Source organism: Trachypithecus francoisi, unplaced genomic scaffold, assembly GCF_009764315.1.
Source record: "Trachypithecus francoisi isolate TF-2019V2 unplaced genomic scaffold, Tfra_2.0 Lachesis_group16, whole genome shotgun sequence".
NCBI classification, from domain to species: Eukaryota; Metazoa; Chordata; class Mammalia; order Primates; family Cercopithecidae; genus Trachypithecus; species Trachypithecus francoisi.
The window spans coordinates 27213998-27238794 of NW_022681461.1; the positions used below are offsets into that span (position 1 = coordinate 27213998).

Genomic DNA, 24797 nt, shown 5'->3' on the forward strand with positions numbered 1-24797 from the left:
ACTCAGGAACCAATGTGGAGGAGCATGAGATACAAAATCAGGGGCAGCGGGATGCTCTAATGAATGATAGCCTACAGTGGATAAACATGCTGAGGGCTAGCTCAGAGTCCCAAAATCATTTACAATAAAACATGATTCCTTTGTGGTAGAAGAGGAACCTCACTTATCCAGAGAGCTTAGGAAGAGAGTGTTTGTAAATACAATGCAGGAAGTAGGACGGTCCAGAGATCCATTTCCTTTCTGGTGCTCACACCCTCACAGAAGGCCAGAGAACCTGAACAAGCCAGACATTGGGCTAGATGGGAGTCAGCTCCATGCAGTTGCTGTTCAGGGTTTTCTTGTTGTTATCACCAATGGTAGCAACAAAAGCATTGCCAGCTCACTGGATGCTCAGAAGGGAAGAGCAGCCATGTCCGCTTTCTCAGAAAAGAAAGATTTTACTGCTGTGGCTGGGTCGGAAAGGGTGAAAGTCAGAGACTGCATTGTATGAATCAGTTGGGGAAAGTGAACTTTTCACTCTCCATCTGTAGCCTTAATTAAAAGAACCCAGGGCACTGCCAAATTCTGGCAGAGTCTCAGACAAAAACACTCTGAAATGTAAAATTTAATTTTTATTGTTAAAAGTTGACATATTGATGGAGTTTTAAAAAAATAGTATTTTATTTTTGTTAAAAAGGCATTGCGCATAGCCAAAGAAGTTAAAAGAAGTGCCAGCAGAATAAGTGTTAAATATACTCCTTTGAGTCTCAAACATGGCAATAGCAAGAGCAGCAATAGCGATCGTCTGAGCTTTGAGGACCTCTCTTACTGCCTTTTTTCATTCCCCTCCCTCCAGGCTAATGCTCTGTGTAATTTCATGAGTGAATCTCAAGTGTCCCCTGTGATACAGGTCTTCCTCACCTCAGGAAGCCTCCCATATTTGACAAGAGCCGTCTGATTTCTGGTATTTTCTTTTCTCTCGCCTGCTTTTACATTCATACTTTCCATGCCCCAGGCAAATTCAGGCTAATGTCTCAAAGCAAGCAAGAGCCACCTCAGCAAACTAAATCCCCGAGGGTCCAAAATCCAGGGCTCCAAATATTTGGAACAATCCCTATCACATCTCTGGGGCATGGGATTAGAAGAGCGACTTGTCCCATTTAAGAATTGGCAAAGCAGTTCTCTCCCCCAACCCTGATTCATAAACAACTTAAAGGTTCAGTTTTCCACTGGGCTCTTTCTACTGCTATATCAGTTATGAATCCATTTACCTTCTATTGACAGAAACCAGGTTAACAATAACGCAAATAAATAAGGTTTTCTTTTTCTCACTTAACAAAAAGTGAAGAGCCCAGAGCTCAACAATGGCTCGTTGAAGTCAAAGATCCAGAGTCCTGCTATTTTTAGGCTCAGCTATTCCTTTTGTGCTTTCTTGTTTCATGGCCACAAAATAGGTGCCTCACCTCCAGTCATCACATTCATGTTGCAGGCAGGAAAAAGAGGAGAAGGTAAAAAAACTGTAGAAAGAAGCAACCACATCTCTATATTTTATCAGGAAAGTAAAATCTCTTCCCAAGACACCACTCCTCCCTGCAGCAGACTTCTTTTATTTCTTGGCCCATACTGGGTCCTTGTGGTTGCTGCTAGCTTCAAGAGAAGCTGGAAATGTTTGTATTGGGTTTCTAAGCTCAGGAAAGGGAAAAAGGAGAATGGGGTTGCAAAAGGGCTTTTAGTAAGGCCAGTCAACAATGTCTCTCTGCCACATCCCCAGCCCAGAAGTTTTTGAGCTTTTAAGATCCTCTATGCTCTGAATAGCTTCCCTTTCCTTGACTTAGCTTTTTCCCTGGCCTCACAACTTGCCTAATTCTACCCAGCTCCTGCAGCAAACCAGTTATGCCCAGGTGAACTTCACAGACCCATAATAAATTTCATGTTCAGGAAGACAATGCAAGTTGCCTAATTGGATGCAAGTTGCCTAATTGGATTTGGATTTCATTTGAGACCGAGCAAGGAATCTAGGCCCCTTTTCCCACCTGGATTTATACTGGGAATGTCACTAGTCCCACACATCGGATGCCATCGCTTTTACTTCTCTCCCTCATGGCTTCCTTTTTTTTTTTTTTTTTTTTTTTTTTTTTTTTTTTTTTTTTTTTACAGAACTCTTCATAACCGATGATGAGCTCAAGAAAGTACATGACTTTGAAGAGCAGTGCATAGAAGAATACTTCAGAGAAAAGGATGATCGGTTCAACTCGTCTAATGATGAGAGGATACGGGTGACTTCAGAAAGGTGTGTTCTGTGGACACATGCCTCCCGCCGATGTGTTGTGCCAAGGCATGCTTTATCCATTGCATTTATTCACACAGTCACAAAACAGAGACCTTTTGTGTTTGTTTTTATTGTCTGAGAAATCATGGAGCTTATGAGAAAAAAGAACATTGCCCAAAGTGTCTATAGATCAAAATCTCAGACTTATAGATCCTAGACTTCTCTACAGGCAGTAGCAGGTGTCCTCCCAGACAGAAGAGAATTTTGAGTACAGGACAGGCCTGAGGTTGCTGGCTCAGAGCAGAAACTGGAAAGTTCTGACCCAGACAAAAACCAAATGAGACTCAACCTGACTCTAGGCTCTCCATTAATTTATGTTTTGTGTAGACTATTGAATGTCTTTTTCAAAGGAGTTCAACAGCCCTAGTGCCTGCCTTATATGGATGCCCAATACCTTCTGAATAAGTGACAGTAAGGGAGTTATAAATTAGCTAAAATAATAATTAGGATTTTTCCCCAGAATTTTGTTTTTCCTTTTTATAGAACAAGATGAAAGCAAAAAATAAAATAAAATAAAATAAAAGCAGATTTTTCTACCAGGTCATTATATACATTTAGATCTCATTGGACAAATAGTATAGCCAGCAGGGCTATAAGAAAAATCTTCAGTCTGAAGGATACACCTCAGGGTATTAAAAAGAGAGACAGCAAAATCTTCAAATAAAGAGAATTATTTCAACCTAATAAGTCTAGCTTTATGAAAATACACTTACATTTTCTTATTTTTCTTATTTTGCTGTAGACTAGTAAAAACTTCATTCCAGGCTGGCACATGCAAAACCTAGCATTTGGGAACCACTGTTCCGAAGAACACCCAGAATATTACAAAACATAGGTGTAACTTTACATTTTAAGCATTTGCAATATAAAGATGGCAGAAGCAAATTAGAAATAGTGTGGAAAGGCCTAACATATTGACGACTTTATTCAGTATGACTCAGGCTTTTAAGATTCAAAGCAGTCACCTCCAGTTTTTATGAAATGACATTTTGTCTGCTCATCCACTTCAGGCTTCTCTAGTGGCTCTGTAGGAATTACATAAATGGTATATTCTGTCCCTGGCCCTTTATTTCTTTGAAGAATTCAGTCTATATAAGTAGGTATATACACATATGCCATTGAGTGATAGTATCCATCGGTACTCAGCCAATACTAATAAAGTTTAAAGCCGTGCACAGATTTTATACACATCTGTTGCTGCAAAATAGACCATTTTATGATGATATAATGTAAAGCAATTTTCTGGCAAACGGAAGAAGAAACTAAAATCTGAAGATATTTCTCATTCTGAAGCCTTGAGAAAGCTATTTATTAATGGACATATAACCATGTGGTTCCCCAGAAATTGTTCTATGTGGACACATTACCCATTGCTCAGACATGTTTACAAAGCATTTGTCTACAGGCCTTTGAAATGCTTTTTAAATTCAGAAAAGCCGTAGACCTGGGGGGAAAGAGAGGTAGGGAAAAAAGAGTGTTAAGATGCAAGGAAGCCTTCGCCTCCCTGAGGAATAAGAACAAGGAGGTGCAGGCACCAGCGCATGTGAATCCATTGTGACCATTTCGCTAATTCTTTCTGAAAAGAAACAGAAAGAAACTACAGTACATCCACTTGAGCCTCTGGCCCCTTGCCTGCAAATCCTTTAAGAATACTCCTTCCTCAAGGCCCTGTACCTTTCTGGGTGATTACAGAGCTCCATCCTCAAAGAGGATGGCCAAGGTGAGCAATTCCCAGAAGTCCAGGACAGAATGTAGACCCACCTTCCCTGTGTCCTAGGCATTAAGCTGACCTTCTGGAGTAACAGGGGCCTGAAAGACCAAGATGACCTCAAGACCAAGCCCAGGTGCCAGAGAAACAAACCTAAGCCAGGCTTCATTCTGCTGCTTCTGTTTGTGTGGGTTTTGGAATTTTAATGTTGTTATTATCATTGTTGTTGCTGGGGTTTTTTTTTTGCATTTGTAAGTGAACCAAAAAATAATGTCTCTCAACACTGAAATTGCACTCAGCAAAACAGAAACACCATGGGGTGCGCAACGGAACAGAGACTAACCAAGGGAAGAGTAGATCCATATTACCAATCTCAAACATCTTCTAGAACATGTTCATTCTGAACGGAGTGGCAGGTGAAATCACCTGTCCTATTTACATTTGATTGAGCGAGAGAAAGATAGGGATAGAGACATATACACATGTGTATATATATGTATGTATATACAGACGTTTGGAAAGGTACATATGGTTAAATTAAATTAGCTGTGTATATTCTATACAGTATGTAGAATATAATTTTACATTCACGTTAGATAACCCCAGTAACAGAGATTTGAAATCAACAACATTAAGAGCTGCCTCTTTGTCCTACTAAAAGACTTAGGAAAAGGAGTTTCTTTCCAGAGTGAGCTTCATACTCCTCCTCCTGCCACTACCCTTAAAACACAAGTTATTTATACAGGTTGTATTTGCATGAATCTTCTTAGAAATACGAAGATACTCCCATAATTATCCATTTAAATGGATCATTATTCAATCACACTTTTGCATCATAGTGGCATGTAAAGAGCTAAATACAATATTCAGGATATCATTAATACCTCATAGGAACTTGATTCTGAAAAATCCTTGTCTTTCCGCTTTTTTGTACAGCAATGACCCTGATGCATCTAGAGCAATACAATTCTAGAATATAATGTGCCAGTAGAGTAACCAATGCCCTCTGCTTTACTTGGGACAATATCTAACTAATGATAATTATACTCAAATAACCAAGCTTTTCATCTATTAGGCAACATTGGTGACTAGCTTTTTTTTTTTTTTCCCCCGATGAGGAGTTGTGGACTCTTGGCTGAGGATAACCAATTCTTGATGCCTGTTCCATCAAATGCTGTGCTCACTATCCTTTTATGAGTTCAATTCTGTTTCAACATGTGAATACTGGGCTTTCACCATTGCCAGGCAGTAAGCCACACACTAAGGATCCACAAGGCAGGCCTCAGTCCTCAGGAAACATGCAACTTCATTGAGTTCTTGTGTGCATCCCAGCAGGGATGACCAGAAACATCCAACCCAGTGGTTCTCAATCTTTAACAGGTCTCAAAATCATCTGGAGGGCTTGTTATAACACAGGTTGCTGGGTACCCCCCTCTTCCTATCCCTAAAGTTTCTGATTCACTAGGTCTGGAGTAAGGCCTGAAAATTGCACTTCTAAAATGTTTCCAGATGATACTGATGTTATTGTTGACCCTGCTTGTCTGGGAACCATACTTTGAGAACCACTGATGAAAACCAATGGACAGCTATAAGTCCAGACTTGGGAGAGGATGGTGCTGAATTATTCACTGTGGAGCATATAAAATTCTGGCGTCGTATATTTGGAAAATGTTCTGGAAGTCACTGCGTACAGATTGCTTGTACCCAAAGCAGTTGTTTCCGCCACACCCCCGACCAATGGCAACTTAACAAACATGTTCTGAGCAACTAGCATGAGCAAGGCCTGAGTAGCAGGAAGGGATATACGAACTCTACTTTGAAAGAATGCACTGTCTAGTTACACCCAACCTTGATTTGAACACCTCCTGGAAAGGAGAAGAAACTGCCTATGCTACTAGTCTTAGGAATGAATACAGGAAAAGACTTTTCTCTCTGAAAATTAAGGCTGGGTGCAGTGGTTCATGCCTGTAACCCCAGCACTTTGGGAAGCTGAGGTGGGCAGATTACCTGAGTTCAGGCGTTCGAGACCAGGCTGGCCACCATGGTTAAATCCCATCTCTACTAAAAATACAAAAATTAGCCAGGCGTGGTGGCAGGCACCTGTAATCCCAGCTACTTGTGGGAGCTAAGGCAGGAAAATTGCTTGAACCCGGGAAGTGGAGGCTGCAGTGAGCAGAGATCATACCACTGCACTCCAGCCTGGACAACAGAGCGAGAGTCCGCCAAGAAAGAAAAGAAAAGAAAAGAGAAAGAAGAGAAGAGAAGAGAAGAGAAGAGAAGAGAGAGAAGAGAAGAGAGAAAGGAAGGAAGGAAGGAAAGGAAAGGAAAGGAAAGGAAAGGAAAGGAAGGAAAGGAAAGGAAAGGAAAGGAAAGGAAAGGAAAGGAAAGGAAAGGAAGGAAGGAAGGAGGAAGGAGGGAAGGAGGGAGGGAGGGAGGGAGGGAGGGAGGGAGGGAGGGAAGGAGGGAGGGAGGGAGGGAAGGAGGGAAGGAGGGAAGGAAGGAGGGAAGGAGGGAAGGAGGGAAGGAGGGAGGGAGGGAGGGAGGGAAGGAAGGAGGAAGGAAGGAAGGAAGGAAGGAAGGAAGGAAGGAAGGAAGGAAGGAAGGAAGGAAGGAAGGAAGGAAGGGAGAGTTAAAAATCTTTTCTCTCTGAAATAATGTTTTGCATATGTGAAGATCATTGTCATCTCCCACTGTGCTGTGTCTTTTCCAAAGTAGATATCCCAAGATCATTTCATTACTTACCCTGCGTTCCAGCAGATCATCTACTACGCTGCTCACTCTCTCAAGTATGCACTTTAAATTGTCAACATCCTTTAAATGTGGTGCCTAAGTTAAACTCAATTCCCTGTGTTGTAGTTAGAGCCTAGATTTAATTCCTTTATCTATTCATTTACTTTTTTTGAGCACCTACCATGTACTGGACTAGCACATATAGAGTAGGACTAGTACATACAGAGTTCTCTCCATGGTATAATGGAAAGAGCACAGTACAATGTGCATAATATAACAACATTTTAATACTAATTCTGCAATAACTAGCTGTGTGACCTTGAGCAGCTTACTTAACTCCTCTTAACCTATGTTCACATTCGTAAAATGGAGTATTAAGACCTAACTGTAGAGTATTAGAAGTTATTGAGATGCATATAGGAGGTATTATGCTTTCAATAAATTGTGATTATTATTTTTTGACCTACACATTAGGTGTGCTATAAGATTATATTACTATTCTTAGCAACCAAGTCACATCTTTGGTTCAGAGTACACTTTCAATGAATTAAACCAGGGCTTTTTTTTTTACATGAGCTGATTCAATATACTCAAACTTCTTCTTGTGAAATGTCTGTTTTAACCTAGAATCAAGACTTAATATTCATTACCATAAAATTTTTCTTTATTTTTTTCCCTTTAGCTCATTATTTCAGCACCTCAAGTAATTTTGGATCCTGATTTTTTTCACCTAGCATATTAATTTTTCATCAAACAAACTTTAGGCCATCGTTTGTTTGATAACTACACTTACTATGTCTTTGACATAGCTCACCAAAATGTTCACAAGCACAGATCAGGTGAACCAAGTCAGAGGATCACTGCATGACTCCAAAAAAATGTCTTTCATGACATCAGCTCATTGCTCTATATCTCTCCTTTGGTTAATTAGCCAGCTAGGTATTCACATTTCTCCAGGTGGCCCAGGATGTCAACCTCCTGGCTAAAATCACAATGTACATCACAGATATTGCACATCTATATCAATATATTGGTCTTGATTATCAAAAAAGGGGCAAGATTAATAATGATCTCATGTAGTCTCCTGTTAACTAACCTTATCGTTTTCAAGCAATCAAAAAATACCATCTGTTTAATTACCTACTACTGAGACATTTTATAATGCTGCCCAGAATTTATGTCAAATTTATATAATTTCTAGAATCTAGGAATTTTAAATATCAGGAAAAGTTTTTTCTATCTCCAATTTCCTGGCATTTCTTTTTATTTCCCATTGGTTCTTAAGGGTTACCTACATTTTCTGGTGATCACAGTAGGGAGTTCTTTTCGGGTTCCTTTAACCCACTGAAAGCATACTTCAAAAAACGGTGACTTTTGGGTGGCATCTACCCACACAGGGCTGTTTTGCTGGACTTGCGGTGATTGTTAAAATTCATCCTGAATATGTCTTTGGACTGGGCATGCTCTCCACTGCCACAGAGTGAGTCCCTGCCTCGATCGTCTGACATCCTGCCTGCCTTCCCTACACTCCTGATCTGCCTGCCTATAGTCATTTAATTCCCAGACTCTTGATTAAAGCATCCAGATCATCCACCATCACCCCACCTGCCAGGCTTCACTTGTCAGAAGAAGTTTGAGGTTTGAATTTTCTCCTTGATGACAACATTTAAGCAAATGCAAGGATTTAGCACTATTCCCAGTGTCATCTTTTAATCCAGTATTCTTTCCCAAGCCATTAAGTTTTTTGCCCTTTTTCATTTTACCTAGATCCAAAAAGTGATAGAAACATGGCTATTAAGAGTATATTCAAAGCCAGGCACATAAAGACAAACATCATATGTTCTCACTTATTTGTGGGATCTAAAAAATCAAATCAATTAAACTCATGGACATAAAGAGTAGAAGGATGGTTACCAGAGGCTGGGAAGAGTAGTGGGGGATTGGAGAGGGGATGAGAATTGTTAATGGGTACAAAAAAAAAGTAGAAAGAATAAGACCTACTCTTTGATAGCACAATAGGGTGACTATCGTCAGTAATAACTTCACTGTATATTTTAAAATAAAGAATGTAATTGGATTGTTTGTAACTCAAAGGATAAATGATTGAGAGGACAGTTACCCATTCTCCAGGATGAGCTTATTTCCCATTGCACGCCTGTATCAAAACATCTCATGTACCCCATAAATTCATATACCTACTATGTACCCACAAAATTAAAAAGTCAGAAAAAAATAGTACGTTCAACTTATAATTTTTTGTAACAATGGCAGAGAGAAATGACTTAGGGATATGAAATTCGTAAGTCATATTTTTTTAAATCAGTGTAAGCCAAAAAGCGGAGCTTCATCCACCACCACCATATCTTTTTCTGAAGCTGATCTTTGGTCTCTCCGTTAACCAAGTTAAGTTTAAACTTGTTTCTCTTTTCCTCCCCAGAGTTAATGAGAAGGATAATTAACCCAAAGGGAAGGGTAGGTGACCCTAAAGGACTTAATAATTCATAGATTAGATATCAACTTGTGGATAAGCAAGAGAGCTTGCTTTAGCTATTCTGTATAATTGCCTTTGATTTGAAACCTGTGTGCCCTTTTCCAACAGGATTGAGTTCATGCAATATGGGATTGCTTTTGCCCTCATCCTACATGCACCCCACTGCCAGCACTCAGGGGATGAAGGAATTTTAGAATAGGCATGGCCTGCCAATACTTTGTTATTTTACCTCATTTCCTTTCACCACATTTCAAGGTTATCAGAAAAGAAGATAAGGTTCCATAAAACAGCATAACAATTCTTAAGAAATTGCATGTGGAAGTCAAAATGTTCCGTGCTGCTAGAATCTTCTTTTGAATGCTGTTTTCCTCATCTCACTGGCTGAAGAGGCTAGTCATCATCTTAGCTGGGGTTTTGCACCCACCTATTGGGCCTCCTCTCATGGCCACCCTACAGCTTTCTAGCACCCTGTTGTGTCCCTGCTGTGATCACCACTTGAATTATTCAGAAATGAGCATTTGAGTTCTGGAGATATGAGAGAGGGAAATTTCTATAAGGAGTTCCTCTCATAGCATCTCTTCCTCTCTGCAGTGCCTCTTTTCTTCTTAGTCACTTTAGGAATCTGTCTCCTTAAATTATCCACAAATTTTTTATCATCCATATATATCTCCATTTTTATCCCCCAAATTCTTTGATCAGTATCAGTTCTCAGTGACTATAATCACGACTCAAAACTCTTGGTGTATACTCAGGCCTGTTTATATCTGTGACACCTGCCCAATTACATTGAAACTTTGTTTTGTTTTGTTTGAGACAGGGTCTCACTATGTCACCCAGGCTGGAGTGCAGTGGTGCCATCTGTGCTCACCACAGCCTCAGTCTCCTGGGCTCAAGTGATCCTCCTACCTCAGCCTCCTGAGTAGCTGGGACCACAGGCATGGACCACCACACCCAGCTAATTTTTTATTTTTGTAGAAACCGTGTCTCCTCATGTTGCCCAGGCTGGTCTCAAACTCCTGGGCTCGAGTGATCCATCTGCCTCGGCCTCCCAAAGTCCTGAGATTACAGGTGTGAGCCACTGCACCCAGCCTCAAAAAAACGTTTTAAAGATTAAAGGAAGGCCAGGTGCAGTGGCGCATGCCTATAATCCCAGCACTTTGGGAGGCCGAGGCGGGTGGATCACCTGAGGTCAGGAGTTCAAGACCAGCCTGACTAACACGGGGAAACCCCGTCTCTACTAAAAATACAAAATTAGCTGGGCATGGTGGTGCACAACTTTAATCCCAGCTACTCGGGAGGCTGAGGCAGGAGAATTGCTTGAACCCAGGAGGCAGAGGTTGTGGTGAGCCGAGATCACACCACTGCACTCCAGCCTGGGCAACAAGAGTGAAACTCTGTCTCAAAAAAAAAAAAAAAAGATTAACGGAACCAGTCTAGTTATGAAACAAACATAGGTAACCTTGACTCTAGGACTTTTTAATTCTTTTATAACCAGTATGTCAAACCCCTATCAGTTGGGTCCATGACTTAAGTGATCATACATTTAAATGGTTGGCTTGTTTCACACCCAGAATTCTGGGAGAAAATGGAGAAAACAGTCCGTTACTGTTTTAGTCAAGTTTTACATTTCAGCCCATCTCAGAGCCCAGAGTAAAGATTTGACAAGAATATTGCTTGGCCCTGCTCCAACAGGCCTCCCTCCCCTGGTTCCACGCCCTGCAGCCATCCTTCCTCACTCTTGGGGCTCTCACCACGTACCTTCTCTCTTTCCCTGAAGAGACTCTTCCCCCGTACCTCCTCTGCTTTCCTCTCATCTCCTTGGGCTACTCAGTTTCAGTGTCCAGTTGTTTACTGCCTATGTCCAGGCAACCAGGTCCTGGCTCTGGACCAATGCTGAGTGTGGTGGCTTCTGCCCGTAAAAATCCCAGCACTTTGGGAGGCTGAGGCGGGTGATCAATCACTTGAGATCGGGAGTTTGAGACCAGCCTGGGCAACATGGCGAAACCCTGTCTCTACAAAAAGTACAAAAATTAGCTGGGTGTCGTGGTGCATGCCTGTGGTTCCAGCTACTCAGGAGGCTACAGTGGAGGATTACCTGAGCCCTGGGAGGTCGAGGCTACAGTGAACCATGATCACACCACTGCACGCGAGCCTGGGTGACAGAGTGAGACCCTGTCTCAGGAAAAAAAACAAAAAACAAAAATAAATATTAAATAAAAGGAGGCAGGATCTCCCTATGTTGCCCAGGCTGTCTGTAGTGCCATGGCACAGTCATAGCTCACTGCACCCTCAATCTCCAGGGCTCAAGCCATCCTTCCACCTCAGCCTCTTGAGTAGCTGGGGCTATAGGGACACATGGCTTTTTAGGTCCTGACTCTTCTGTTATGTGTTGGTGCATCAGCTCTGCCTCTCACCTACAAATTTTCTCTATAGTGTTGGATCCTGGGGCTGAAGGTCAGGGGTGGGATGTGGACAGAGAGGACCCCACAGCACAGGCCATGGCAAGGAGATACTTCACAGCACTCAGACCAATGACTACAGTTAGGTCAAAACAGCAACTTCATCTCTGTCAGTACCAACCTTGTACACACTGGGCTCCAGAGAGAAAGGGAGAAGGAGAAATAAAACTACCCTGCCTCTTATTACTCTCCTAGCACTAGAGAGCTAGTGAGACCCAATACCTAAAGTATGTTAAGCAAAACATCTCATGCTACAGAAATGCATGATCTATCCTCCTCTAGACTTAAATGAACAAGTATTTTATACACTTAACAAAATGTATTGGCCGGGCGCAGTGGCTCATGCCTGTAATACCACACTTTGGGAGGCCGAGGTGGGAGGATTGCTCGAGCCCAAGAGTTCAAGACCAGCCTGAGCAACATAGTGGAACCCCCCTCTATAAAAAAATTTTCAAAAAATTAGCTGGGCATGGTGGTGCTCACCTATAGTCCCAGCTACTTGGGAGTCTGAAGCAGGAGGATCACTTGAGCCCAGGAGGTCGAGGCTGCAGTGAGCCACGTTTGCACCACTGCCTTCTAGCCTGGGTGACAGAGTGAAACCTTGTCTCAAACATAAATAAATAAATATAACATTGCATTGTAAAAAATTTAACTACAGTACTTGCAAAATCAAACTCCATAGGCTAGATAGTGAAAAAGTAATTGCAAGTCTATGAGACACACAAACTTGTTATTTTAAGTAATTTAGTTTCTTGGGCTATGTTTATATGACAAAATGAAGTGAAAGAAGGAAAAGCTGTGTTTTCCTTCTGAATTAGCTGTGTCAGCTTAGTGCATGGCGTTGAGTTTGCCAGATACAGAATAGCTCAATGTACAAGTCTTCCGGGAATACACCTGGGCATGGTGGCAGAGTGTGCCTGGCCCCTGAGATGCGCTGGGTTGGTTATGGGGCAGCAGGAGGGAGCAAAAGAAAAAATGACAAGCAGGGCTCTTGAGGGCAGGCTGGGACCTTTGGTTGGGTAAAGGGAAGCTGAAGGATAAAAGCAGAGTGGGGGTGGGGGGTTCCTGAGAGAGGCAGAAATGTGCCCCAAGGCAGGGGAGTCACACCCCCATGCTCCTAGCCAGCAGGAAAGGAGGTTTTTAAGAAGTCTATAGGTCTCCCAGAGATCCACATGCCTCTTGTATTATATAACCTGCTTCTGGCATATGAAGTGTATGTGCTTCCCTAATAGAAGTGATGCTGTCATTAAAACCTCACTACCACCCCCACAGACCGCAGGGACCCAGCCTAATTCCCACATTCACTGTGAAGCATATTGTGTAGCCATGGTCTTCCTGCAGCAAGTGCCTTCAGAATCAGCAAGCGATTTACTTTGCATATTGGAAGGATTGGAAAAAGTCACTTTAATCCTCTCCAGAAAAGTTGTGCCTGGGTCTCATTTAAATTCACCAAAAGGTTTGTCTTTGGACATTTAGGAGTGAAAGTTTGAGCTCAAATTGTAACTTGGCTTTAGTTTGTCCTTTCCAAGTTAATTTGAGCAAGTGAAAAATAAGGTATGATTTTATTTTTAATATGTGGCCTCTGTCTTAAATAAATGGCCAGGCAGACTGAGTGACAATTGAAATCAAGTTCATAAATGTCATTGACCCATTTGTTGACACCTGGCAGGTATTAGGTTGACCACATAGAAATGAAAACAGGAATATAAGACAAACCATGCCCCTAAGAATTTCCAGGGTTCACACCTGTGATCCCAGCACTTTGGGAGGCTGAGGCATGAGAAGCACTTGAGCCCAGGAGTTCAAGACAAGCCTGGGCAACACAGCAAGCCTCTGTCTCTACAAAAAATTTTTAAAACAGCTAGCATGGTAGCATCCACCTATAGTCCCAGAACTAGGGAGGCTGAGGCAGGAGGATCACTTGAGTCTGGGAGGTTGAGGCTGCAGTGAACCATGATCACACCATTGCACTTCAGCCTAGGTAACAGAGTGAGCTCTTGTCTCAAACAAACTAACAAAAGGCAGGGCATGGTGACTAATGCCTGTAATCTCAGCACTTTGGGAGGCCAAGGCAGGAGGATCACTTGAGCCCAGGAGTTTGAGACCACCCTGGGCAAAAAAGTGAGACCTCCATCTCTAAAAAAGTTAATTTAATTTAATTTTAAAAAGAAAAGACTTTCCAACGGGAGGATAGAGAGTTCTAGCAATAACTGTAATATAAGGCATCTGTGATCAGCTAACCAGAGAGGGAGAGACAGAGACAGGAGTAGAAGAATTGACTTATTGACAGATACTCCAGTGTTTACAACAAATTGCTTTATGCAATCTTGGTGAAGTTCTTGATTTTTGCTTTTCCTTTATGAATGAAAGGATTGGATTAAATTAGATCAATCCTGGATGCCTCTGTAACTAGGCCATATTAATTCCTTTAGAGACACAACCTTCTAAAAAGATGATCATGAATAGCAACAAAAATTATTGTATAAATGCAAAATAAAAATAACCCCCATCCATGGAATACAAATTTTACATGTGTATTACAATAAAAATAGCTAGATTCTAAAATTTCATTGCAAAATTCTGGGTAAAATCTTCAAAATGCAACATTCTCATTTTGTGGGTGACCCTGATAAGCCAACAACCGAATGCTTAGTTAGATCATTATGCCCTGCCTCAAGCCACAGCTAGGCCAAGGTGGGCTTGGCCCCACTCTACTTCAATAAGGACTGTTCCATTTTAGTGCCTATTTATCAGGGTTGTGCATTCCATTTCATTGAGGGAAAGGGGGATTGACAGCTAAAAAAAAAAATCACTGGGGAGACTGGGGAGGCCGAGGCAGGCGGATCATGAGGTCAGGAGATCGAGACCATCCTGGCTAACACAGTGAAACCCCGTCTCTACTAAACAAAATACAAAAAGTTAGCTGGGCATGGTGGCAGGCACCTGCAGGCCCAGCTACTTGGGAGGCTGAGGCAGGAGAACGGCGTGAACCCGGGAGGCGGGGCTTGCAGTGAGCCGAGATCGCACCACTGTACTCCAGCCTAGGCGACAGACAGAGCGAGACTCTGTCTCAAAAAAAAAAAAAAAAAAAAAAAAAAATCATTGGATTAGATAATCTCTAAAGCCTCTTCTAGCTCAAAAAGATTTGAATTCTGGGATTCTGTCACAGCATCAATGCCGTACTCTCCTCCCCAACCCCTCTCAACACCTGTAACCTGTCTTCCCTCTGGGAAGACACCACTGAAGGTACCAAGGTCAGGCAATATCCTTGCTCTCTAAAGCCCCAGCAGATGAACCAGGCCGAGTGACTCCCATTCTCTCTTCCTCACACAGGGTGGAGAACATGTCCATGCGGCTGGAGGAAGTCAACGAGAGAGAGCACTCCATGAAGGCTTCGCTCCAGACTGTGGACATCCGGCTGGCACAGCTGGAAGACCTCATCGGGCGCATGGCCACGGCCCTGGAGCGCCTGACAGGTCTGGAGAGGGCTGAGTCCAACAAAATCCGCTCGAGGACCTCTTCAGACTGCACGGACGCAGGCTACATTGTCCGCCAGAGCAGCTTCAACAGCCAGGAAGGGAACACCTTCAAGCTCCAAGAGAGTATAGACCCTGCAGGTGAGGAGACCATGTCCCCAACTTCTCCAACCTTAATGCCCCGTATGCGAAGCCATTCTTTCTATTCAGTCAATATGAAAGACAAAGGTGGTATAGAAAAGTTGGAAAGTATTTTTAAAGAAAGGTCCCTGAGCCTACACCGGGCTACTAGTTCCCACTCTGTAGCAAAAGAACCCAAAGCTCCTGCAGCCCCTGCCAACACCTTGGCCATTGTTCCTGATTCCAGAAGACCATCATCGTGTATAGACATCTATGTCTCTGCTATGGATGAGCTCCACTGTGATATAGACCCTCTGGACAATTCCATGAACATCCTTGGGCTGGGTGAGCCAAGCTTTTCAACTCCAGTACCTTCCACAGCCCCTTCAAGTAGTGCCTATGCAACCCTTGCACCCACAGACAAACCTCCAAGCCGGAGCATTGATTTCGAGGACATCACCTCCATGGACACTAGATCTTTTTCTTCAGACTATACCCACCTTCCAGAATGCCAAAACCCCTGGGACTCAGACCCTCCGATGTACCACACCATTGAGCGTTCCAAAAGCAGCCGCTACCTAGCCACCACACCCTTTCTTCTGGAAGAGGCTCCCATCGTGAAATCTCATAGCTTTATGTTTTCCCCCTCAAGGAGCTATTATGCCAACTTTGGGGTGCCTGTGAAAACAGCAGAATACACAAGTATTACAGACTGTATTGACACAAGGTGTGTCAATGCCCCTCAAGCAATTGCGGACAGAGCTGCCTTCCCTGGAGGTCTTGGAGACAAAGTGGAGGATTTATCTTGCTGCCATCCTGAGCGAGAAGCAGAACTGAGTCACCCCAGCTCTGACAGTGAGGAGAATGAGGCCAAAGGCCGCAGAGCCACCATTGCAATATCCTCCCAGGAGGGTGATAACTCAGACAGAACCCTGTCCAACAACATCACTGTTCCCAAGATAGAGCGCGCCAACAGCTACTCGGCAGAGGAGCCAAGCGCGCCATATGCACACACCAGGAAGAGCTTCTCCATCAGTGACAAACTCGACAGGCAGCGGAACACAGCAAGCCTGCGAAATCCCTTCCAGAGAAGCAAGTCCTCCAAGCCAGAGGGCCGAGGGGACAGCCTGTCCATGAGGAGACTGTCCAGAACATCGGCTTTCCAAAGCTTTGAAAGCAAGCACAACTAAACCTTCTTAATATCCATCACAGGAGGCTCAAGAATCCAGCCCTAACATTCTCTCCAACTCCAGCTTTTCCCCCTTCCTTGAATCATACCTGCTTTATTCTTAGCTGAGCAAAACAAGCAATGCTTTGGGAGGTGTTAACTCAAAGGTGACTTCTGCGCCACAGATCAAGAAAGCATTTGATCTGACCCAGTGCCAGACACAGGGGATTTAAGGCATGTTCACACTTGCTGGGCAGGGAGGGGGAAGAGAGGGAGAAGGAAGGGTTAGAGATGAATGTATCCGCAGTCACGGCAGAAAGCCATGAGAGCAGGGGAAACAAGGGGCTTCGAGCACGCTCCATGCCAGGAGGCATCTGTTGATTTCTGACCATTATCAAGAGTTGTAGGATGCAGGGCTAAATTGCGAAATAAAATAAAATAGCCAGTGTACACAATGAGATATTCTAAACTTCCATTCTGTTTTCTTTTCACATTGGCTCCATCACTGGTGACTGATGAAGAGCATCCTCTTTATTCAGTATAAGCCGGCAGCAAGCAGTTCTACCTAACGTCCCACATCCTTCTCATGCCAACACTTCTGTAATTGATCATTATAAAGAAAAAACAAGGTAACAGTCATAGTTCACCTGTCTCTTATCTATTCACTTCTGGTGCCACAACTGTTTATCCTTTTTTGAAGAAAATAAGGGAACAGAAATGCCTTTTTGTATTGCAGTCGAAATGAAAGAAGAGTTGATGTTTAAAAAAAAACAAAAGTCAAGTGATTTATTATATACAGTGGGCGTTCAAGTCTAGTCGAGCAAGCTCAGGATGAATGTAATTAAATAATTTTATATTTTTTAATTTATTTTGTATCTCACCTGTCATCAATGAATTCATTCAATGAATATGTAATATTGAACTTAAAAAAAAAAACAGTGGACAGAACTAGCCTGAAATTGCCATGTGGGATGTTCTGTTCTCACCGTTCATGTCGTGTGTTGTGCTGCTGTGTGACCGTCATCATTTGCATGGTTCCACCACATCCTCCTGAAAACCTCCAAGACGTAACTGCCCATTTTTCACACCACTCATCACATGACCATTTTGTATATGAATATATGGTTATATGTGGATATTTTCATACCTAGAGTTTTGCCATCTAATCTGAGCTCAGCATAAATTTAATTGGAGTTTTTCAAGGGCTGGTATCTTTTCTATGGAAATGTTCCAAAGTACTTTTTAAGGGAGTTTCAAAACTATAAATAACCTTAGATTTGACTGGGAGTTTGGTATCAACCCAAAGCCATCAGTTGCAAGCATACCATGAATATTTTTCTTATAGACAGAGCTATAAAAAAAGATACAGTCGACCAAAATAGAAAGCAAATAAACCATATAAAGAGTTCCATAGTATATGCCACTTATACACATGTATATGCATTTATGCAGAGACACATATTTATATATGAAATAAATAGACATAAAGAGCTTTCTTAAGAGGCTTGGACTTTTCTATCACCTTGAACTGTAATCAAAAGATTTTCTTAATATATGAGAAGTTCCATTGAAAGAGTTCAGTATGCTATTAGACCAAATGTTGAAATTATGATTTTTAAAAAATTCCTATGACTTTTTCTCATATCAAACTAGAGTTGTCAAAATGACTCACTGCTTGCCTTCTGCCCTTTTTTGTCTGAAATCACTCACTATCGGGACATCTTATTTATTCTGGCTTTTCCTAAACAAAGTTTTTACGCCAAGTACAATCTGAATAGACATGCAACTTTAAACCAGCTAGTGTTACAGACTCTAAAGTAAAGGCATAATCTTCTAGATCAGAATCTGAATTGGAAGTGGGATAAAGAAATCTTGACCCCAAATCTTTGGATTCCTATTTGGCTCATTAATGTTTAAAAAAGAATAAAGCCTTTAAGGAAAACAACCTATTGTTCCTGGCCTGAGGTACTACCTGGTTCTTTTGTTTAATTATAATTGAAAACACCAAGTTTGACTTCATTTTGTGAAATCATGTAAATACATGGCCTTTAAATGTAAGATAAAAAAACAAACTAAAAACTCTTCTGAATAAGCAATTCAGGTATAAGACGCGTGATGAGGTCACATATGTAAAGAATTGATTCCTTTTTCACTCCTTGGCATTTAGGTGAATTGGTAACAAACACCCAGACTCCCTTATTTACAGCTGTTCTAGAAACACTTAACATTTTATTGGGCCCCACACTGGCTATTTCCCTCTCAGCAAACATGTAGTGGGTCTGAAAATAAATCAGTTGTTCTTAAACTTCCTTGAGTCATGAATCCCTATGAGGATCTGATGATAACTCTAGGCCCTCTCTCCAGAGAGAAAAAAAAAATGTACATACATGCAAAGTAGCAGTATAACTTGAAAGGGTTCATGAGCCCCTGGTTCCATATTGATTGATAACGAGGAAAAGGAACCATGTTTGTTCATAGTTAATACAGTTGTAATAGGCACTTTACATTTGAGACCATCTCTCTGTGATTCTCAGGAAGGCCAAATCTCAGCACCAGAGTTTGAACCAAGATTTTTTTACTTTTGTTCTTTAAATTAGATGTTGCCAATTTAATGCACTTACATCCTAACGTGTTGATGATTTTAAGTATCAAGCACAATCATAATGCTGAAGGCTCCCTGAAGGGTCTATAGAGGAACCCAAGAAGGAGATGAAAACATTATTCATTGACATCAAACACCTCCACGGCCTCATTCTGGGCCAGATTGGAAGTGAGGGAAAGAAATTTTGAGTGCAAGTGTTTCCATTCATTGTGATTTCAGAGAGAAAAATATAGGAACTGGGAAACTAAATACTCAACAGTCCTGATCTTGCAATTACCTGATTGTTTTGTTGTGCATGAAAATTAAGTTCTAACATCTGTGAAACGTGTGAAGTATATAAGCCAAACTTAAATGACTGTAGACACAAACTGTGTAACTTCCATGAGCCATTTCCTTCCTGTGCACATATATGTGTGTTATTTTTCAGTCCATTTCCATTTCCGGGTTCTCTGTGCACCGATGTGGCATTGATTCTGTGGCCTTGTGCAGTCAGCTTATGCTCAGCCCATTGATTCCACCACATCCCTGATGGAGGGGACGTTAATTACCTGTCTTTGTGAATTAAGCAGTTTATGAGCAGCAAGTTACTGAGGACCGTAAATAAAGTCATAGAGAGCTCAAGGAAGTAATAGCTTCGGTTTAATCATCTGCTTCAAAGGTGCCAATTTTTATATACTACTATATGTAATGATTTGTTCTAAATTGCTTGTTCCTTTTGAAAAAAAATTTAAGGATATTTTATGAAAATGACCATGGAGGTCTCCTGCTTAACCAATATACTTTATATTTATAGTTAGAGGACCCCTCCTTGATCGATTTGAAGGAGGAGCTGGAAAGCTTGGGTATAATTGTCATGACTAGTTTATGTTATCTCTGCAAGCCAAAAGGTGTATTAGCAGTCATAATACAGCACTTTACAGAACTGGACTTTTTTAAATGTCTGAGTTTCCAGGTCTAGGATATTATTTAGCACTTTGAAAGTTCCCCTTTTAAAATATATATATAAGAATAATCAGATGAGAAAAATGTACTCATAAAAACACAAAATGTGTTTCTTCGGAATGTTTCAAATGTATTCTAAAACATGGTTTCTATAGATAATATTATGGTAGATAACTGGATAGTACTTTTCTTTTTTACTTCCTGAGTCTGTGCAGTCTAATCTTCCTGAATGTTTGGGCTGTTTAATTTCTTTAAAGATGATGAATATTATCCAGTCATCCATCATGCTCTATCTATAGGCTATACCATTCATATGTTGGGCAATGCTGTATTATAAAACACATGTAAACATGTATGTAACCCATGTTTAACCCAGCATAGCTGTAGCATGTGGTTGAATTAATGAACGTTACAGGACAGCTTTATAATCATTTATAAATCTGTAACATTCAATAAAGAAGCACATGTTGCAATGATTAATTATGTTCCCAATTCCATATTATTTAGCATCTTTGTGAACCGGGCATTTTTGTTCCTGATCTGCTTGATGCTTTTCATGTTCCTGTAGACTACTGTAAAATATGTGTGTAAGCTGATATATATCCTCCAATGAGTCCTGCAAGCTGTGGTAGGCAAGTTGTGATTTCATGAAAGATGAACTGGCATGTTATGCAAAAGACTATATGACAAATGAACTTAAAATGATAATTTAAACTCCAGTTGAATTAGCTGTTTGTTTACATCTGCCAACCCCATGCAGAAGCGGTGTACAGTATTTTATAAATATGTTCATTTAGTAACACTATGTTGTTTCTAGATAAAGTGATGCTAGTGTGTAGGTGGTTATATATTTGGCCTAGATATTGCATTATAACTCACTATCCTTTAACAATAACAATGTGACTTAAATGAAGTAATCTCTCTCCAAACCCGGTCTTAATTTTGTGTTGACAAAATGCATGTACTGCTTTATGCATTTCTTTTGACTTTTCTAAGGCACTTAACATTTTACTATTGCCTGCTGTGACGCTTCAGCCAGTTAGGAATTCACTCAAACAGTTGGGCTTCTTACTATGGGGATTATGTTCAGTTTTGAAAAATTAAAAACAAAAAAAAAATAACCAAGAGATTTTTAAATCCTTTTTCTTAAGCACTGAACAAATAATAGGAAATAAAGTATTAACTGCAGGTTGTATAGCCATGGGACCCAGAGGTGGCAAGCCAACACCTCTTGGGTCTGCCAAGATCTAGGTGTTGTGCATATGTGGTATATGCAAGACACATTTCTGATTCTTCAGAGCTACTGGGTGTAAATTGCTAAGCCAGAGATGAGAGCGAAAAGTCCATTTGTGATAGTGCAGAAGTGTGCAGATCGCTGTCAATGTGTGATCCAATGATATGACAAGAGACCTCCCTCCTTGTCTGTGGCTTCTTCACCTTGGGGGTGAGCCTAGCCTGGGGGTGGGAGGCGTGTGTTTGGGTGTCTGATCAAGCACTGGGTGATTCTAAAGAGTTTACTCTTTTAGAAAATCACCGTTACTAGAAGCCATTCAACATCTGGAAAAGAGAGGAGCCAATTTGCACAGTTTTGTAACTGACTGCTCCTAAAATGAATAGAGAAAACTTTCCTCTCAGCCTGCTTTCTCTTCTTTTTACAAGTTGGATATTCTGTCTCTCAGATTGGAGTCAACCAAAAGAAAGGCTGGTTCCAATTAAGGAAAAGCAACTTTTTTCTTTTCTTTAATTCCTCTCAGAAGGTAGTTGTGCTATCTTTTCTCGGCTGATTTCCTTGCACACATCACTGCTAATGAAAGCAACATGTGACTGTTTCCACAGGTCATCTAAGAGAGGAGTTTGGTGACCAGGTAATCCAGATGGCAATAAGAGTGAGGTGAATTTTCCCTTCCTTACCTTACCTAGTCTACTGGCCTCCTTAAACCTGCAGGCCCTTGTGCATTTGCACAATGTTTGTGTGCTGGAAACTGAAAAGACATGTGTATGGCTAGAAGTCCATAGGCTTTGTAAAGAGTGTCAGTGCCCATCAGGACCCATGCCTTCCTCTGGAAGAGGCAGGTGGCTGAGGCCTGTGGGGCAAAGGGGGAAATTCAGCCTCGTGCCTGGATGTGTGACTTTCTTTCTGCTCTCTACTTGCTTCTCTTCTCTCAGTCCAAGACTAGCTGCTTTTTCACCAGACCAACAGACCTTGCCCCATTACCTTTATACCTTGTTGACCCTGGTACAGTAAGCTGCAACAGCAGCCACTTGGAAAAAGCCAAACATTTAGACTTTGTCCTAGTCCTGATCTTCCCATCAACTTAGCCTCTTCCTGCCTCTATCCTGACTGGTGTTCACATTGACCTCATCCAATTTTTGCCTCTCTAAATCTCAAGAGCCCTACAACATCTTCACCGCAGCTTCCCACACATCATTAAAACCAGCCATCTGCACATAGATTGAGAGGCTGCAAATTCAAAGATGTGTAGGGGCCAGATCGAGAACACACAAATGTGTGAATTGGACTGGTGAAAGTCAACAGAAGAAGTAGGGTTTGTGAGTAAGGCATGAGGGAATACACATCCCACCACAAAGACATTCAAATTCAGCTTTCCAAACACTGTGCTAGCCAAACAAACATGTCTGCCAGCAGCATTCAGTCCCAAAGGCAATAGTTTGGAACCTCTGATTTAGAGCCAACAGGATCCGATTCTTGATTGTGACTTGGTGAGTGTACACACAAAATACACTGAGAACTGAGGTCGGGGGGAAAGAAACTCACCTTATTCAGAGTTACTCTTGTTCTGAATGATATATGCATGTATATTTGTTAGCCACATAATTCTAAACTTGAACACAGAATCTTTGAGAGAGAGATTCAGAAGAAGAGTACCATAGCATGGTATGAAGACTTACCTGCTTCCTGTCACTACTGCGTCTGACCTGAGTTTATATTGCTGCTACCGCTGTGTAAAAACAGTACGTGCGGTATACTGTACTCATAGCCATTTCATAACATAGGACCTAGACTCTCATTTGTAAATGTTCTAACCCTAGTTTATAATGGGGGAAATTATTCAGATATCATTTTTAAATGAATTCCTACAAATACAATCGTTTTGAAATTGGGTTTGCTAAATATATATACATCTTTTCCTTGTGTATGGATAGACCATGGTTTGCATATCTATCAACAATATAAATATATATAAATCCTTAGCAGAATTGTTCTTTTTAAAGGTCTATTATTGGATTCACAATGCACTTTGAGCTTGATTGTTTAGATATATAATTCAGAGCAGAAGTTGGCAGATACCACAGGAAAAACTTTCTGAAATTTCTGTAACAAATGTTTTGCAATAAAAAAAAAAAAAAAAAAAAAAAAACTCAGTAGTTTAAAACATGACTTGGACTTCCTTGTGCACTTATTTGCTGCCATCTAATCTTCACCATCCTCATGCTAAGAACTTTCGGAGTAGACATAATTGCCTAGGGCTCCACAAATTACTTGTTCCAGTGAGCAGAAGTTGCAAACTGGTAGCCTGTGGGTCATATCTAACCAGCAGGAAAAGGTTATCATTAGCCAGCACAATTTTTTTTTAATTTGAAACATTTAAAAATTGAGGCTGGGCACGGTGGCTTACTCCTGTAATCCCTGCACTTTGGGAGGCCAAGGCAGGAGGATCCCTTGAGGTTAGGAGTTCGAGACCAGCCTGGCCAATATGGTGAAACTCCGTCTCTATTAAAAATACAAAAATTAGCCATGTATGGTGGCACATGCCTGTAGTCCCAGCTACTCTGGAGGCTAAGATGGGAGTATTGCTTGAGCCTAGGAGGTCGAGGCTGCAATGAGCCAAGATGGTGCCACTGCACTCCAGCCTGCCTAGGCAACAGGTCGAGACCCTGACTCAAAATAAATACATACATACCTACATACATACATAAATGATAGATTTCACATTTAATTCCAGAGTTCTAGCTTCTTTTAAAAAACCTGACGATTTGGTAATATGAGACCTGTGTTTTCATACGACAATAATCAGCTGAATCATGGCATCTTGGGTGCTCTTTTAGAAGGAGCCTGTACTCTCTAATATACCCCACCATTCTCTGTCTCTTCCATTTAGTTCCCTTTACTCAGCGCATTACCTGGATGGCCTCTGTATGCACTGAGAGGATGAAATTCAGCCCATAACAGTGGGTGAATTTGTGAGTGGAAATGTAGCGGTCTTTTACAATTTTAATTTCTTTTAAGGTAAAGGAATCAGAATACAAGAATCAACTGGAAACAACATATATGTTGGTGAACGGGAGAAAATAACTGATTATGATACATGATTAAAAATAAAGGTCATTGCTATATTATTAAGTCTATTTAAAAAGAAGTACAGAGAAGCATACATAGTCTGTCTCAGTCCATTTGGGCTGCTATAACAAAATACCTTAGACTGGGTAATTAATTTATGAAAGGAGAAACTTATTGCTTACAGTTCTGGAGGCTGGGGAGGCCAAGATCAAGGCACCAGCAGACTCGTTGTCTGGTAAGGGCCTGCTCTCTGCTTCACAGATGGCACCTTGCTGCAGCCTCACATGGAGGAAGGGGCAAGGGAGCTTCCTTGAGCCTCTTTTAAAAGGACATTAATCCCAGTCATGATGTTGAAGCCTTCATAACTTAATCACTTCCCAAAGATCCCTAATACTATCACACTGAGTATTAGTTTCAAACATAAATTTTGAGGTGATGCCAACAGTCAGACCATAGCATGTTCTAATATCAATTTTTGTAAAAATCAAACCAG

General features: G+C 41.3%; 1 protein-coding gene and 1 long non-coding RNA gene across 5 annotated transcripts in view; one reads left to right on the plus strand and one right to left on the minus strand.

Moving 5' to 3' along the window:
* Nucleotides 1–23401, plus strand: part of TRPM3 (transient receptor potential cation channel subfamily M member 3) — a 332704-nt gene extending 309303 nt beyond the window's left edge. For 3 of the 4 annotated variants that reach the window (XM_033237111.1, XM_033237115.1, XM_033237113.1), the window contains 2 exons: nucleotides 2137–2269; nucleotides 15030–23401. In XM_033237111.1, coding sequence (XP_033093002.1) covers nucleotides 2137–2269; nucleotides 15030–16482 — 1586 coding nt within the window. In that variant the 3' untranslated portion in view covers nucleotides 16483–23401. The remainder of the gene's footprint in view (nucleotides 1–2136; nucleotides 2270–15029) is intronic. The other variant, XM_033237114.1, reaches the window with a different exon arrangement.
* LOC117098481 overlaps nucleotides 1–24797 on the minus strand; it is a 129878-nt gene that overhangs the window by 56298 nt on the left and 48783 nt on the right. The window lies entirely within an intron of this gene.